This window comes from Pholcus phalangioides, unplaced genomic scaffold (genome assembly GCF_987345545.1).
Source record: "Pholcus phalangioides strain wild (caught in Gottingen) unplaced genomic scaffold, Ppha-v1.0 ptg000010l_1, whole genome shotgun sequence".
NCBI classification, from domain to species: Eukaryota; Metazoa; Arthropoda; class Arachnida; order Araneae; family Pholcidae; genus Pholcus; species Pholcus phalangioides.
Window position 1 is genome coordinate 6,405,178 of NW_028301603.1, and position 18,621 is coordinate 6,423,798.

The following is an 18,621-nucleotide window of genomic DNA, read 5'->3' on the forward strand; positions in this document are numbered from 1 at the left end:
CGTTAGAAAGTCTCACCACAAAGAGAGCAACAGGACTACAACGATAGTTCTTCAATCATTACACTCCACTCATAGTTAGGAAAAACTAATGGTAGATGGCAACACACTATACATAAGCATTACACAGAAACAAATTTCACTTCAGGTTCATTACACACACATACACATTCCAACATGTACCAGTTGGTTAGAAGTTCCTCAGAGGAATATGAATGAGGTGCATGTATGGTTTACTAATAAGTTCCCATCAGGTGATACAGGGACCGGGAAGATGAAGGGTTAAACCTTATAGGTATTTTCAAAGCAAAGGGTTTGTCATCGGTATAATGAACATTTGAACCAACAATGGTCTTTTGACAGAGTGCCATTGCTATAAATTAATTTGCAGAATTTTGCTTTTATATATATCAATACAACTGCATAACTTCTGCCATTTGTGCATCCTCACTGCCTGCTTGTATCTTCGAATATGCAAATGCAAAAAATTTATTTCGTCTCTTTAGATGAGAGAGGTTTGAACTCAAATTCAGTAAGTTTGCCAATTTTTTTTATTTTGTGAACTAAAGTTACTTCAGTGAAAAAAAGGTGTGTTTATAATGCTTAATGCAAACTGATCAGGTTCATGATCAATTTAGAAAGTCCTTTCACCTACTTCATTCTTATGATAAAGCCAAACCCCCCCTGTAAATGATGAAAGATTGCACAGTATCTAAGAGATCACTGTTAATAAGATGATTTGGAGATGATTTGGTTATAAGAGGATTTAATAAGATGATCTTTGGCTCATTATTTAATTGAATTGAAAATTTTGTGTGTGTTTAGAAGTATTCATCATTCGTCAATATCCTAGGGCAGTGGTTATAAAAGCGTGATTCCCAGTATGTTGTCAAGGGTATTTTAGGGAGGTGGCAATCAATATTTTGATGCATATTTGTTTAGTTCTTTAAAGTGTTTTTATTTTTAGACTATATTCTGGGAAGTTATAATATAAATACTGTCATGGTCGGTGTCTCTTACTCAAGAGATTGAATTTTTTTACACCTGCAAACCAATTAAAGTAGCTAGACAATTTCATATACTAGCAGAAAGGGAGGGGGATAAATAATTTGTAGATTTGATAAGGCAAGTGACAACCTATACAGAGATAGTATTTTATTCATTAAATCTAAAATTATGTAGCAGCTATATGGATTGGGTAAAATGTTGCTCAGACCAGCAATTGAATGTCATGGCAAGGGAGTCATAGGTGGCAAAAGTTTGAAAACTGCTGTCCTAGAGGAAAGAGCTTGGTAGAAAATTATGAATTTTACTTTATGAAAATGATGGCGCCAATAATATGTGCATTCAATTTTGTGTGCTTGCGATCTGTTATCACCATTGATCAAATTTTTTGAAATAAAGTGGTTGCTCATCGCACTTTGTAGAAGAAACTTAAATTATTCAACTCTCACCTCTATGTCATGCTATCCACAGAAGTAATTATTGTTATTTTTTTAATTTAACAGTTAATTATGTGTGTCATATTTATAACTTGAAACGTTATTTTTAATGTAACCTCCTCACTCAGAAAAAAGGAAATAGATAACATTCATTGTCTATAATCCACGCTAAGAACTGTAAACACTTTTAATATCAATCAGCATGAATTTTATGCAGGTAGTTACAGTAATTTACAGAAAATTGGTGAAATGTTGAAATCATTGATTCATTTTATTAGGTATGAAATAACTTTACATAAGTGCCAATGCTTCAGATTTCTTAGCATTATTGAAATTTTCTGGTCAGAAAACAGATTCTTCCGATTTTTTTTCTCTCTTCACATAAAATCTGTAAAAGTCCTGAAAATGTGCTTTACTTGAATGAAAAATCTATTGGTCCTTGCAATCCCAGGATTACCAACCATGTTTTTTCAGGAAAAATGAGGATTTCAAGTACAAAAAATCTGCAATTGGTGCCATATGTGTTGCCGAAAGTATACAAAGCTTCCACTTATTGCAAACATTGCTATTGCTAATGGTGGGAAATGAAGTGCTACTGCAAATCACAGTGGCATAAAATGAATTTAGAAAAAACATTGACATGTTAGATACAATTCATATTTATAGCCATAATAGTCTTCATTTTCTTTTATTACGTGGAAAAATAATGCTAATCCTTGATTTAAGTGAAGGATAAAAAATTCAATAGGCTTCATTGACAATACTGGAAAAAAAAGATCATGGCAGCCAAAAAATGCAAAAAAATTTTGGGGAAATGGGTCATGGGGCTGTTTTTTTTCAATTCCTGAAAATCTCCAGTTTCCATTTTATTTTATGGCATGATTTCTTTTTTCCCCAAAATATTTTATCTCATGATAAATTACAAATTTTTCAAATCTTGTCTGGGAATTGGTACTTATGACTGCTTTTTTAAACAAACCGAGGTGCTTTGTTGCAAAATGAAAACATAGAAATATATTAATGCTTCAAGTGTATCGTCATTATTATTATTTTTTCCTTTTCATTAGATTGTTCTTGATGTTGGAGCAGGATCCGGTATCCTTTCTTTCTTTGCCGTTCAAGCCGGTGCAAAGAAAGTTTATGCTGTTGAGGCCAGTTCTATGGCTAAACATGCTGAGGTGAGCCATGTTCTCTTTATGCAGTGACCTCAGTTTTATATTCTTTTGTCTTGAATTTCTTAGGAGGTTAGCAAAGAAAATTATTTTCTTTCTCCTTTGATGCTTTGAAAAACCTGCTATAGGCTACTTGATATAATGTTGCTTCTCTCTAAAACATATTTGAATAGGAGCCATGCTGATATAAATTTGTAAAATTTTGTGCTGTTCTACTAACAGCAGTAAAAACTATAAAAGTAGTAAATATTATAGTAACAACTACAAAAGTAATTTACTTTTGTGTTAACTACTAATAGAAAATTTTATTGGTCCCAGTAAAATTTTTCAGTTATCATAGAAACCTGGCACTTGAGGTTTGTCACAGGGCTGTCTTAACATTACCCTGCCCCCCCCCCACCCCACCCCAGGGCAAAGTAATATTCTGGGATCCCTAATAAGCTGAAAGTACTTGCTTATAAATTTCTGTCAAAAAATCATAGCACCAAATCTCATCACCGTGAAGCCCCTTCCCTTGTGCACTGGAGAACCCCAGGTCACCCCATTAAGGAAGCACTGGTATGTCAAGCCCAGGTTATTGCTGATTTTTATTTATTTTTCACTAATCAGACCAGTTGTTTCAGTACGATGCATAATTTTATGACTTTAAGGATTTGATTGCAAATTTTTCTCTTTGTTTTCATTTCAATTTCAGAATGAATATTGTGATTAAATTCTTTTCTTCCCAATTTATACCAAGGCTTCATATAACATTTTCGTCATCATTTTTCCCCACAGACTCTTGTGTACCACAATAAACTGAGTGGTAAGGTTGTAGTGATACCCGGAAAAATTGAAGAAATAAGTCTTCCTGAACAGGTTGATGTGATAATTTCGGAACCCATGGGTTACATGCTCTTTAATGAGCGAATGTTGGAGACTTATCTCCACGCTAAAAAATGGCTCATCCCTGGGGGTAAGTTTAGTTTTTCTCTTTTGACTTATTTTATATGTCAAATCTGTAATAGCCTGTGTAAATTTATTGTGCTACATCTGTTACTTGGAATTGGAGCTTGCATCTTCCTGGTGATCAAAAGTATAACTACTGAGGGAATTTAGTGGTAATATCATGATGTGAATATCAATCTTCCTAATGTTAAGATTTTTACCGACCATTATAACGTTTCTTGATGTATTCTGGTTTTTAATCTATTTCCAGCAGTCACTTCTCTGAAGGTTTTGTCTGATGTGATCTGTTCTGTTTGTATGATCAATCACTAAACATTCTATGTGTATCCTTTATCACTAAACAAATAGTATTCAAATGAAATCCTTGATACCCTTTATTTTGTCTTTGCAGATAAGGGGAAAATGTTTCCTTCCAGGGGTGATCTGCACATTGTTCCTTTCAGCGATGCCGCCTTATATATGGAACAGCTGAACAAAGCCAATTTTTGGTAGTTTACTGATTTATATATATGTGTATATATATATTTCTTTTCTTCAAAATTAATCTTTCTTCAAAATTAATCTATCTTCAAAATTCTATATCAAGTTTGAATTTTTGATTTTACAGTCATAAAAAAAATTATTTTTTAAATTCAAATAATTTCAACATGCACTTCTGCCTTCTCCGCATGTCAGGTGCTGCCTGGATGTACGGATGACACTCATGAGACCATAAATTAAAATTTACAATGACCAATTGGAACAAAGTAATGCCTTACTAGTTGAAAAAGACATAATTACTGTCAATTCATGATAAGTCAAACTCTGATAACTTGAATATCTGTTTATATCAAAGTTTTCACTCAGATCCTAGAACTTTTTCCTGTATTTCAGTATTAAATTTTTACCTTAACTTTAAGTTTTCTTCATTCAAGTCAAAGTTTTTGGATATTGGAGAGAAATTTGAAAAATAGCATTTAGTAATAAAATTTAGCATTTAAAAATAGAATTTAGTATTTGTGGGGAATGGAATTTTCAGTATTTACCATTGAATTTAGCTTTTAACATTAGAATTTAGCTTTTAGCATTAGAATTCAGCATTATAATTTAGACTTACAATTTAGACTTTAGCTTTTGCCATTAGAATTCAGCACTATAATTTAGAATTACAATTTCGAATTTAGCAATCAAATTTAGCATTTAGCAGATACATTTAGTGGATTTTTGTCTGCTTACAAAAAAGTGAATGACTTTATGCATATAAGGTCTTTGTATGGAAATTTATACTGATATTATACTTGCCAGGTCTTCAGGATTTCTACTCCATTGCCTGGACTCCTAAAAATTCCTTCATCTTCCTAATATTAGCAGTGGTGGTGAAAAATCTCATCTTTCAGGGGTTGAAATTCACTTGGGAGAGAGCCTGTTGGCTGTGCTTTTTCTCTCAAAATGACATAAATTGTTGTCATTTGCACCAAATGAAGACAAAGTATCTCATTTTTGAAGGGGGGAAAACTGCAACATTTTCCAAATGGCTAGGGTCAGTTAGACCTCTTCCCAGTTGAATCTGCAAATTGACCGGTGTCCTGTATACCCTTCTATATCTGTCTGTGTAAGGTACAAAATTCAGATCCATAGGGAAAATATCCCTGATTCTTATTCTCCAAAGTTGGTAGTTATGTGATTTATATTGTTGTTATGAGTTATTTGTGTTGTCTGATTCACACATACTGGTTTTCCTTCCCTCTAAATTAGGTACCAACAGTCATTCCATGGTGTAGATCTAGCCAGTCTGCGAGATGCTGCCGTGAAAGAGTATTTCAGACAACCAATAGTTGTGAGTTTATTTGCATCTGTGCTGTATGTATCCAAGAAAATCTTTGGTTTTCATGCAATGTTTGCTTCTCTTTTTTTCTAAATGCTCAATTGTCTATTGTGGTTTTTTTTTTCCAGGATACGTTTGATATCAGTATCTGCATGGCGAAGTCACACCGTTACACAGTAGATTTCACTGCCGCTGAAGAAACCGATTTGCACAGGATAGAAATACCTCTCTCGTATAACATGTTACAGACTGGAGAGATCCATGGTCTGGCTTTCTGGTTCGATGTTGCATTTCTGGGTTCGACGTAAGAGTTATTGCTTGTTTATTTACAAGTATCAAAATTTTAATGTAGTACAGTGAGACCGGTTTAAATCATCCACTTTGAACACATCCCCACTTATAATATCAGTTTTTGAAAGTCCTTGCTAGCATAGGTTGGTCTTACTTGCTATTTAGTCATTCCCCCCCCCCCCCCCATTTTATGAAGTCATCTTTATTCAGTCACTAGGGGTGATGCTATACAGAGGTCTGACTGTAGTTCTGGGGGGAAATACGGTTTTTGGAGGTACAGCGGCATCTTTGAAGTGAACTCAAAATTACATAGGCTTACTATCTTTCAAATTGAGCACTATTCTAGTCTATGGCTATGGACAATTTTTTACCAAATGAGAACAGTCTGAATGTGTATATAGTGTTGTGCATGGAATCTTAGTATTGTTATCTATTTTTCAAACTATGAGTCAAGTGTGATGATTGAATATTTGTACCATTGTATTTCTGCTGCTATCTGTGGCGAGATTTTTTGATGGATGGAGCAACTTTTTTTGCATTTGTGCCTTAAAGTTGAAAACTACAGAAAACCAATGCAACCACAATCTGTATTTTGTAAAAATTAACTAAGCACAGCGCTTAACCAGATTCCTTACGTGACCTGCAGCACATTCCCAGATTACTTGTGTGACACACCATTATGTTCTAGATCACTTCAGTGGCCCCACAACACATTTACAGACCACTTGTGTGACCCACCATGATGTTCCAGATCACTTGAGTGGCTTGGGCTCAATTTTACCTCACTTTAGTGGCTTCCTGCGCATTTAGAAATCAATTAAGTGACCTGAGGCACTGTTCTAGATCACTGAAATGACCAACAACACATTTCCAGATCACTTAAGGGACCCACAGCACATTTTTAGATAATGTAAGTGACCTGCGGCACATTTCCAAATCAATTAAGTGACCTGCTAGTCTAGATCACTTGAACGGCTTGAGGCACATTCCCAGACCACTTAGTGACCTGATGCACTGTTTCAGATCAGTTTAGTGGCCCCTGACACATTTGCAGATCACTTAAGTGGCCTTTGACACGTTTTGAAACAAATGAAGTGGCCTGCACTCTTTGGACGGTTGAGCAAGCACCCTTGTGCTAGACCAATGTTTCTCAACCTTTCTGGAAACAAAGACCGGTAAAATGTATGACATATTTTGACAGACCCCTTATATCTCGTAATACAGGATAGCATGAAAGTATTGTTTTGGGTGTGTTTTATAATTATGTCTTCATTAAAATTTTTTAGGATTTGTCTTGCCCTACTTTGAGGGTACTTTCTTTCTTAGGGGGCAGTGAACACTTAGTATGGAAAACTATTATGGAGGGAGGTTTTCTCTCCCCTGTATATAAAATCTGCCATTAGTTCAAGGACATTTTGTAATTTCATGACACAATTTTGAAAGCATTTTAATTTACTTCCCCTGATGTTCTGATTGTTCAAGGCTTCGTGAAATTCGTCAAAATGAACATCTTTTTGTTCTCGAAATGCAATTGCTACAAGCCTTATTCAAGATTAGGTTTATCATCCTCTTGAATCAGGAAATCTGATTACTGAGTGGGTTCCACAGTGGGGGGAGGGGGAAATTCTCATTTCCTCACCACTATACTGTCACATGAATATTAATGAGTTTTTGGAGATACCACATTCACATGCCCATAAGATTTAGCTGGTGTGGTTTTTTTATAGATATATATATTTTTAATAACTCGTTTTCTATTGTGACTACAGAGTTGTTTCCCATTTACCCAAATTTTTATTTATTTTATTTTATTTTTCAGGCAAACCGTCTGGTTGTCCACTGCACCAACTCAACCGCTCACACACTGGTATCAAGTGAGGTGCCTACTAGATACACCTCTATTTGTTCAACGGGGACAAATTGTTGTTGGAAGAGTTCTTCTTGTGTCTAACAAAAGGTAAGCGGAATAGATCTCAAATCAACAAGAAGCAAACAGATTTTTGAATACTGTGGAGCCTCTTGATAACAAACTACGGGGAACCAAAATTGTTGTCCACAGATAGATCATGTCTGTTGGACAATACCTTTTAATTAGGGTGAATGACACTTAGGTGATCAGTCAGCAGCTGTGTGAACCAAGATACATTGAGAGTACTAGTTGGTACATGTACAAAAAGTTGTAAACATTACCAATGAAAATTACATTAAGCTGTCATTGAGACACTTGAATGAATTTACCACCTCATCAGGTTACCACAGTATTCTCAACTGCATATTAGCTTGATGTACAGTAGACTCACTAATCTGGCACATTTTACACCAGAATTATGCTGAATTACAGAAATTTCCAGATTACTGGAAGGCGGTTGAAAACTCATTCAAATAATGTAAACTTTGGTGAATATAACATATAAGCCCTGTTTACATGGAAATGGAAAGAGTGGGTTTTAAACCCGCTTCTAGAATTATCACCAATTAATGCTCTCTATTTCTTTCCTTACGAAGGAAAGAAGTCGTCAAGTGGGTCCTAGAAATCCCAATGCTACCACGATATTGCGCATGTAAATGGGGCTACAGGGCTCGATTCCCATTTGAGCATTTGCTCAGAGCCCTATGATTTTATTTTGAAGCTGAAAATTTTTGAAATCAATCAAAAATTGTTTGCCTAATGAAAATATTTTACCCCTTTTGTAAGACACACCCCCCCCCCCCCCCACGTGTAAAAGTTTGGCTCTATACCTGCTGTAACATGTTTTAATCTTCCACACATACAGAGAGCCAGCTTGAAAATGCTCAATTGCTGGACTAGAGAGCAGCCAGATTATTGAGTCTATTGTAGTTGAAAACAGGTCCCATAATTCAATGCTACTAGCTTCCAATTGCCGGCGGTTTATTTAGTTTGTTCTCTGGTACAGGTGCATTCAACAAGAATGCTGAGATCTATGTTTGAATTAAGAAGCACAAGTTTGTGAGTTTTTAGCTTCCCCTAAGGTTATGCAATGAACCCCTCACCGAATTTGGTAGCAATGCGTAAACACAATTTTTTTTCATGCATCAGTTCATTAGAATCTATCTAGAGAAGTAATGCCTACAAGGTGCATGTGCAATGTAATTTGAATCTATAGTAGCCCATAATTACAAACCTCCCATTATTCTAGCCATAAAGACGCTCATAATATTCATACTAATACTTGACCATACATGCACCTTGTACACATTTCCCCGTGGGATTACAACACTCGCACTATTATAAAGGAAAATACCCTTCGAGCACAGTGTAGAACAGTGATTCCCAATGTGGGTGGTAGCGTCCCCTTGGAGGCGATGGAATGTTTCAGGGGGGTGGTAGAAGCTACGGGTATAACATAGGATCCTATGGGTTAGATTGCATTAGGAGGGGGGCAATGGGAGAAAAAAGTTCCGAAGAAGGAGGCCGATGAGATACAAAAGGTTTGGGAAACTGTGGTGTAAAAGATGTAAAAATCAACAGAAATAGCTCAAAATAAGCAATTAAAACACCAAACAGCTATTTCAAGACCAATATATTTCATTCTAGCAAATGGCCTGTGCTATATGAGACCATTTTCCACCAATCTGAAATGATTGTGGTTTTTTTTTTCTTGTGTATTTTTAGGCAGAGCTATGATGTGGATATAGAAGTGACAATCGATGGTAGTAATCTCAGAGCTTGTAACAACCTTGACCTCAAGAATCCATTTTTCCGCTATGCGGGACAGCCACCACAGCCCCCTCCTGGCTGTAATGAATCCTCGCCAAGCGAAACGTATTGGCAGACACTCGATGCACACTCAGCAGGTGATTCATTAAAAAACCCATTATTGTCACATAAATTTTGGTGAGAGTAATAAGAACAGTTTTTGATTGCAGATGTGACCAGTTAGAATTTCGTTTTCATGTAGATTTTTGAACTTGAATTTCATTTTTTTCTATTTTTCTTAAAGCTAATGGTGCCAACTTGATGGTTAATGGTATCATAATGAATGGTGATGCCGTGATGGAGTCAAGTCAAGTCCAGCAGCCTATGGCGCACAGTCCTCTAGGAGCTCACAATCAGCCTTCCACTGTCATAAATATAGGTGAGGAGTTTTTAATATTTTTTTAACCTCCAAAATGATTGGAAATTTTTGTATATCTCTACTAAATATAATTATCATTGTCAAGGTTCATGTTATTTTTTTTTTTAATTGGACTGAACACTACACAGAAAACATACAATCAAAACAACTGCAAAAGAAAAGACATTACAATGACACAGACACTCTGTGACCCAAGGGACTACAAATCCTTCCAGTGGGTCAATATAAATTAGATTCTAAGGTTAATTGGATTATGTAACAGCCTTGTTAATGTACTACTTGGTTAAATAGTTTATAAAGTCTTATTTATATTTTTAGTTTTAGTCAATAGTCATACTATGTTATTTAGTTTTTGTCAAACCCCAAATATATGCTATAAATATGAATATTTTGAAAATAGCAAATCTGATGCTGGATTCTCAAGTGGGGGGGGGGGGGGGATCAATGCAAGATTTCATGCACTCGCAGATTAATTTTTGTTCATCCAAAAAGTTGCAGGCAAAAAAATGTAAAGAAAGATATTGAATTTTTTTACCATAATTTATTCATGTTGAATTTGCATCTAAGTTTTCATTAGAGTTTTTACAATTTCACACAAAATGTGCCACCAGTTTTCCGCTGAATCAACAATAGACTGCATTATCATGAAACTCTAGATTTAAACTCAGCACAACACACACAAATGGAAAGAAGTCGTTAAGCCGGTGCTAGAAATCCCAATGCTCTACCACAATATTGCACATGTAAATGCCACACGAGGCAGGTGGTGAAAGTATGACTGTAATTTAACATTTAACTAAAAGATCACAGACCATCTCCAGAACAAATCATTGAAGGGAAAAAATCATATATGGCTCTTTATTATTTATAAAATTTCTCAAGCAAGTAGAAATCCACCATAGATTTCACCACAGCCGACGAATTAACCGGTCACCAAGAAAGAGAGTGCTTTTCAAAGATCTTGACCAAGTGTAGGAATCTATATGGGAAAGCAAGAAACCCTGACACCAGGTTGTGTGCTCAGTAATGAACATTGGCACACACAGAAAGAACTGAACCTGCCGAATGACCATATGAGATAGACAAGAGTGAACCAGACATCTGTAGGAAACATAACTAAAACATGTTAGGTAATTAAAACTTTTCCAAACCGGCTGGGGAGGATTAAGTGCTGAGGCACTAAATGCTAGAACTAGAACTTCATATTAATTCATGAGATCAGAAGCAGTAATTTAGTGAGATACTCAATCACAAACCATATATAGACTTAAACAATAAAAAAATTTTGTCTTCACATGAAATATATGATGTCACAAAAAAAATTAAATATTTAAGCAACATACAAAAATAATCACAATTACACAATATCTAAATGGCAATACTCAACAATGCAGACTAGATCTGCTTAACAGCGCTGAGTAAAAGTATTACATGATGAAAACAATACAGAGCCCATATTTCCCCAGTGGATTTCTGCATCCATCCGCCAGTGAAGCAAGGTATTTATATTTATTACAACTCATAATTAACACATTAATAATGGCAGTGAACCAGGATCACAATCAATTTGAGACAGAACCTTGTAGAGATGTGAGGTGAGAATATTCTCCTGGATGTAAAAATTTGAGAATAATCAAGAATATTCTTTTTTCTTTTAAATAATTTAAATTTTTTTTATTAATTTTGTTCATATTGTGAAATATAAATCAGTTTTCATTGCCTGAAACATTTACAACAAAACAATTTTTGGTATAATCACCCCCCCCCCCCCCCCCAATGACAACTTTTAGTTCGAGAATATTCTCCAGGTCATGATGAGAGGTTTTAAAAGTTTGGTTATGGTGATTTTAGAAACCTTTAGATTAAAACCTTAAAGAAATTAGTTTAAAATTCGATACATTTTCAGAAATAAGTTCACAACAAAAGAAATTAAATCAAAGTTGGTTGATAAAGGAAGCTATTCTTATATAATCACCTTCATTCTAAAAAGATACAGAACTGTTGTTTTCTACAATGCACATATTGCACAATGCAGAATATTCTTATCGAAAATAATAATTATTCTCAAGTTATTTATCGAGATTATTTATTATAATACATGTTATTACTTATATTCTTAATAATACTCTCTGGAAAGATTTCGGTAACTGAAGAATATTCTCATCGAGGAGAATATTCTCTGCGATCACTATTATTAATAACTTCAGAATAATTCTTATTATTTTCTATAAGAATATTCCCCAGTAATTTATGAAAGTAGTCCTTCCAGAGAATATTCTCAAGGATATTATATGTAACTATGTTATAAATAACAGGAGAATATTCTCATCAAGAGCTTATAAGAATATTCTCAAATTATTTATAATAGTAGTCCGATGAGAGAATATTCTCCGAAAGATTATTCTCGAGAATTTTACATCTCTAGAACCTTGGACCCTTGCTCTGGCTGCAACAGGTACTGTTGGGGGATCACACTGTATAGTGGGGGAGGGGGGCAAATGCCCACCTCTGCCCTCTTGTCTATGCTATTAATATAAATTTTTTACTGACGGTGGCCATCGCCTCCGATTACCCCCTCCCTTTTTCCATCCATGATTCATATTCATAATTATCATAACAAATAATTTAAAGTTGACAAAATAATTTTAATCATTGATTTAAGTGAAGAGCAACATCTCAAGTAGGGCTTCGTCAAAAAAAATGAGAGGGCTTTATTTAAAAAAGTCAGAAAATATAGAAATATCCCAGAAAAAATCCAGATTTTCTGTACAATTTGTATGACATGTTTTCTTCAGCAGTGAAATGTTTCTTCACATGACAGGCTACAGGTCAAGTCTGGAAATTGGCGTCTTTGTATTTGAGTTTATTTTGATATCAACAAGCATTTCTATTGATTTTTTGTTTGTGATAACACTCTTTTATATTTTCTTTTAAGGAAATCTTGGGTCTAGTCCAAACAGTAGGACGACCTCTAGAATACAAGCAAGTGTTCCAACTAGTTCCATTGGTGGTGGCATCTCGCCATCTCTTTTCACTCAGGTGATTACTGAATCTTTTTTTATTGATCTTATTTTTTGTTATACAAGAATTAAGTGAAGTAAATGGTTGAAGTTATGACTGTGAAACCAATGCTTGACAGCCATTGATCGATTTATCTTAATTTTTGGAGCTAATTAAAGTGCTGTCAGCTATCCAAAATGTGATATGAAGGATGAGGAAAAGGCTATATTTATTGGACAAATGTAGCATAATGTGAAAGGATGATGTTACTCTCTGCTATTATGAAGGTTTTTAACAAGTTATTAAACCTTCGTAAATAGCATAATGTGTGAAGATGAAATGTGATTGGCAAGTTTGATTTGCGGAACACTTAACAATCAACATTTTATATATATATATCATGGGTGGAAATAACTCCTACTACACACCTCACATTGAAAGCAAAATACTTTGGATGTGTACTTTGGGGTATGTCAGCTCATGCTGCACACATTCCCATAATTTATCTGGCATAATTGTGGGCATAGAGCTGGGTTATTTGATTGCCAATCATGGAACAGAAATGTTTGATGGGTGACATCGATATACTAGAAGGCCCAAAGTAGTAGTGCCACCTGGTGGGCAAGGGTTGCATTATCACACTGCACCACTTATTGAAGGGCAATTTTAAAAGCAATCCCAGCTTCTGAATGAGTCCTTGGTGATGGAGCATCTAACCCAGGGATGTCAAACTCTCCCCCCATCCCCAAAAGAACTATTGGTGACTCGCAAGGTCCCAACAAGATCCAAAAGATATTGTTCTTTTTTTCAATTTAAGAAAAATTCAAATAATTTTTTTTTTTTTTAATTGTGAAGCATGTAATTTGAAAAAAATATATATAAATCTGAATGAATCAGCAGTGAGAGTCGCTACATATGAGTGGATAGGTGATAATTTGCATGACCAGTTGGAAGTAATATCCTCAAATGAACTGTTTCACAATAGTTCTTAGTGGAATTTCAGGTGTTGAAGACGCAGCTGAAATGACGCTTTCTTCGGGCTTGCCATGGCAGTATGAATATCACGGAAGAATTTTTAGAAATGTTTGCTATTCATGAAATCATAGACAGGGAAGATATTTTCTGCTTCATGACAAAATATATCAAATTATGCAATGGCTAGCAAAAATATGAATTTTTCTTTGAGACTCGGAACAAAATTGAAGGAAATGTATTCAGACATTCTTAAACAGCAATTTTTCCATTGCATCATTTATCAGTAGGTCCTTTGCTGCACAGTGTTAGAAATAAGGAGCAGCGTTCTCGAGCCTGTGACGAACATTTTGAACTTCACCTGATCCAGAGTTCTCAAGCAGTGCTTATTCTCTCAATTTCTCAAAGACTTGAAGAGTGAATTCGACTGGCGACCTCATTGCAAAGAAATATGTTGGCTATCTTGAAGTTGTGTTGGTGGTGGTTCTAAAAATCATTTTGTTTCTATTTTTAAGCGAGGTAGAACATTTTCTGGAAATGAAACATTAAGTTGTGTTCACTTATAGGCCCTCTCACTTATACATCTTTTTTTGTTCTTGTTCCCGTGCTACGTACCTTGGGCCTTCTTTTTCCTCGATATGTCACCCATCGAACATTTCTGGTCTATGATTGGCAGTCAAACAGCCCAGCGATTGCCACCCATAACTATGCCAGATGAATTATGGGAATGTGTGTAAGCGGTACGGGCTGACGTACCCCAATGTACATATTCTAAGTATTTTTCTTTCAATGTGAGGCATGTTAACAGTTATTTCCAGCCATGGTGGATACACAAAATATTGATTTCTAGCTGTTCTGCAAGTCCAGTTCATAAGTGAGAAATCATTGTAATTACTGGCATAAGTTGGGGTACAATCAACATTTCATAAAATCATTGTTTATTGTTAACATTTTCTGTTCGTGTAATACAATTTGGTTCTCATTTCATTTGACAGCATCAACAACAAGTTGTACTTGGCGGCACAAACCATTTTCCAGTCAGTAACAGTCTGATGATTGGTGACTACGCAACACCCGGAAACATTGTGATGCCTGGTCAAATCGACTTGACGAATACATTTAGGCACTCGTAAAGAAGCATGTAAGAAATTAGTGTGTACCTCTTCCCTCCCGCTGGCTCCTTAATTTAATTGCATTTCAGTATTCGAAAGATGAAAGGATGAAAATAAAAAGAGAGAGAGACTGTTTTCGTTTCACCAACTCTGCGTCATTATGTTGTACATTGTACAAGTTTATGTGATTTTTTTTCATTTTACTTTCTTCCCTGTAAAATTTTCTTTCCTGCGGCAAACATGAAATGTCAAAACGTGAAAAAAAATTGAGTTTTTCTATGTATTTAAATTGTGACAAGTGAAAAAAAATTAACCAGTTTATGTTTTTTAATTCAGGGACACAATATTAAAGAGTAAAAAAATAAAACTGCTCTACGAAGCGTCCGTTTAAGGTCAATTAAAGTGTCTGGTAAATCCAAATTTGCCTCATTGTTATCTTTCTTGCTTTTTTGCAGTGAATCAATCAAATTATTGTTGAAAATGTAGAACTATTAGGTTGTTCAGAAAGTAATTTTATTTTTTTTATGAAAATGAAAGACGATTTTCTTATAGTGAATAAATATTTTATTGAATTGTATATTGTCCATTCTGGTCCAATACATCTTGCCATCTTTCTGGCACAGTAGCATGATTCCACGCACAAACATTTTTGTTCCTTGCTGGCAAAAAACTGATCCAGGTGATTTTTGACCTCATTTGAAATAAAGGTTTTACCGTCTAAAAAAAATTGTAGAGACTGGAACAAATAATAATCAGATGGTGCCAGATCTGGAAAATATGGTTGGTATGGCAGTATATCCCATCCAAGCTGTGATAGCTTTCGGCGAGTTAACAAACTTGTATGAGGTCTCGCATTATCTTGATAGAACACTACACCTTTTCTATTTATCAATTCTGGCCTTTTCTGTTTAAGTGAATCATTCAATTTGTCCAGCTGATGACAGTACACTTCAGAACTGCATCAATTAATGCATATATTGTGTCTTCATCAGCTTCAACTGGCTTTCCAGAACATAGTGCATCTTCAACATCAAAATTGCTGGATTGAAATTTTGCAAACCAGTTTGGCACTGGCGTTCTGTCAATACATCTTCTCCATACACATCGGATAATTTTTTTCTTGCTTGAACAGTATTTTTACCTTTTCGATAGTAAAATATGCTGAAAATGCTGCTTTTCACTTTCCGTATTTGAAAGGGCACCAACCAAAAACTACTTCATAGAATCAATCGAACTTTCTCACAAGCAAGCCTTGCTATATCAGCTGTCAAAATATATAATGATTATGCGGCTTAAATGTGAAGTTGGGTTTGAAGAAATACAATTAAGTCCTCTGTTGGGAAAAAACGAAATTACTTTCTGAACAACCTAATATGTTAAAGTACAAAATTAGTTTTTTCCTCAGTGTTGCTTGAGCTCTCTCGTCCAGTTACATTTTACATCATTTTACAATTATGTCTGTAACAAGAGCTTTATGAATTCCTGATACCATTGCATCAAAAATATTGCTTACTGGCACCTAAAATGTCTTATGCTTGGGAGAGATGGACGGCTTTTATTCTCAGCTCAAGATATCAATGGCTATTTTCTAGGGCTATTATGCCTAGGTGAACTCTGAAAGAAGTCATCTGGGGGGGGGGGGTCATTTGCTGAAGTTGAGTGGCTACTAATGCCCCGACTTCGGCACCTCATACTGCAGTGCGTGAAATAAGGAAGGCGTGGCAGGCCCGTCATTTGGGAGGTCAGGAAATCGTTGCCCCCCCCCCCCCCCCAGGCTTTTGAAAATACACTAAAAATGGTACACTGCTCAAAACAATTAGGGGAGCAAGCAAAAAAGTGAAGAAAACCGTGCGAGACAGCCACGTATTGGCATACAATGGATAGTACACGCGTATCAATGCGCAATACAGAAAAAAGACGTAAAAAAATTTAGAATTAAGCTTTAATTCTTTGAAAATATGGAAAAAACATTAAAAGATGATTTAGGGCAACAATTTGGTTACATGTAAACGATAAAAAAAAGTACTGTTTAGACATGATGCATGAGTTTTAATAGGGCGTGTGGTCTCCTCGAACAGCTAAGACTGCTAAGACACCTGTTTGGCATGGATGCGATGAGGTTATCAGACTTTGGGGAATACTGTTCCACTCCTCAAGAAGTGCAATCTGCAAGTCTCGGACATTAACAGGCGGCCTTGGTCACGCCAATGCGTCGTCCGAGCATGTCCCAAACATGCTCGATTGGATTCAGGTCAGGAGAGCACGCTGGCCATTCCATACGCTGTATTGTTTCAGCTTCAAGCATGTTCTCCACCAGACGAGCTCTATGCGGTCGGGCATTATCATCCTGGAAAACGTAAGGGATGACATGAGGTCGCAGTATCTCGTCTGCATACCTTCGGGCCGTCAAAGTGCCATTCCGAATGATATGCAGGTCCGTACGTCCGCCTATGCTGATTGCACCCCATTCCATCCAACCAGCTCGTCTGTATTGTGACCTTTCACGAACGAATGCGGGGTTATTTCGAGTGCCCCTGTCCCTCCATACCAGAACACGTCGGGTGTCGCACTCCAGACTGAATCGGGACTCGTCTGTAAACAGCACTTGGCTCCAATCATGTTGCTCCCAATCTCGATGTTCAGCAGCCCATCTTCTTCGGGTCGCACGGTGGCGTGGGGTCAACGGAATGCAGACCATTGGCCTACGTGCATAGAGCCCTCCCTCATGAAGCCGATTACGTACTGTTTGGCTGGACACCCTTCGTCCTGTTGCCAAGAGCAACCGTCTTTGCAGCTGCGTAGCATTCTCTGTTCTGTTTCGACGGGCTGTTAACCGTATATACCGGTCATCAGTTGCTGTAGTGGCGCGTGGCCGACCTTGCCCTGGTCGACGTCTAACATCTTCTGTTTCTTGGAATCGATTCCACAGCCTTGCAACAACACTTCTGGCGACTCCAACAGCGTCCGCGACACTACGTTGTGTTTGCCCAGATTCCAGTCTGCCTATAACACGCCATGCCATGGATTCCGGTAAATCACGTTGTTGAGACATCCTCAAGTCACCTTGTCTCAAAAAAAAATACTGCGCAATCGAATTTCACAGTTACGGCAGTAAAACAGACGTTTCTGCAACATCCCGATTTCTGCCCTTATCTCCTTTTTCTGGTTTTTGACGTCATGAACTTTGATTGGCATATGAAGTTTTCTTCTTCCGTTTCCTGCTAGGCTTTAAATTATGGATGATTCATTTTATGTTACTTGTCGGTATACATCTTTGCGTAATTTTGTTAAAACCATGTGCTCCCCTAATTGTTTTGAGCAGTGTAGATATATACACATCGTATATACATACGTTGAGTACATGTTCTTTGCCCCCCCCCCCCTGGAAAAAGTTGAAATGACGTCCCTGAGGCATGGTCATGTTTTCAGTAGTGCAGATGCGTACCTGGTTTGTAAGAGGGGGCCTGAGTTTGAGTCCTGGCAGAGACCAGATGAATTTTCTTCTCAAGTTTATATTGGCATAATATCCAGAAAATATCTGTTTCCTTGCTTTATGCTTGGTTACTATATTTGAGTGTGAGTATAGTACTAAGCTTTCAGAATTAAATTTACCATGTCTGCTATGATGGACCATGTGTCACATAACTGGGATTACGAGACAACACAACAAGAGTTTAGAGCTTTAGAGATGTACAATTTCCACAAAATATTCAATTAGATTTAGAAATTTTACAAATACTGAGGAAATTGATATCACCAAGTCGTCAGTCCATGTTTCCAATCAAC

At 36.3% G+C, this 18,621-nt stretch overlaps 1 protein-coding gene across 1 annotated transcript in view; it reads left to right on the plus strand.

The window, feature by feature from the left end:
- Art4 (arginine methyltransferase 4) overlaps positions 1-15,412 on the plus strand; it is a 33,047-nt gene extending 17,635 nt beyond the window's left edge. The window contains exons 5-14 of the mRNA XM_089237479.1: positions 2,507-2,617; positions 3,389-3,566; positions 3,951-4,047; positions 5,294-5,375; positions 5,492-5,667; positions 7,474-7,611; positions 9,289-9,470; positions 9,617-9,751; positions 12,687-12,790; positions 14,719-15,412. Coding sequence (XP_089093605.1) covers positions 2,507-2,617; positions 3,389-3,566; positions 3,951-4,047; positions 5,294-5,375; positions 5,492-5,667; positions 7,474-7,611; positions 9,289-9,470; positions 9,617-9,751; positions 12,687-12,790; positions 14,719-14,856 — 1,341 coding nt within the window. The 3' untranslated portion in view covers positions 14,857-15,412. The remainder of the gene's footprint in view (positions 1-2,506; positions 2,618-3,388; positions 3,567-3,950; positions 4,048-5,293; positions 5,376-5,491; positions 5,668-7,473; positions 7,612-9,288; positions 9,471-9,616; positions 9,752-12,686; positions 12,791-14,718) is intronic.
- Positions 15,413-18,621: the final 3,209 nt, after the last annotated feature.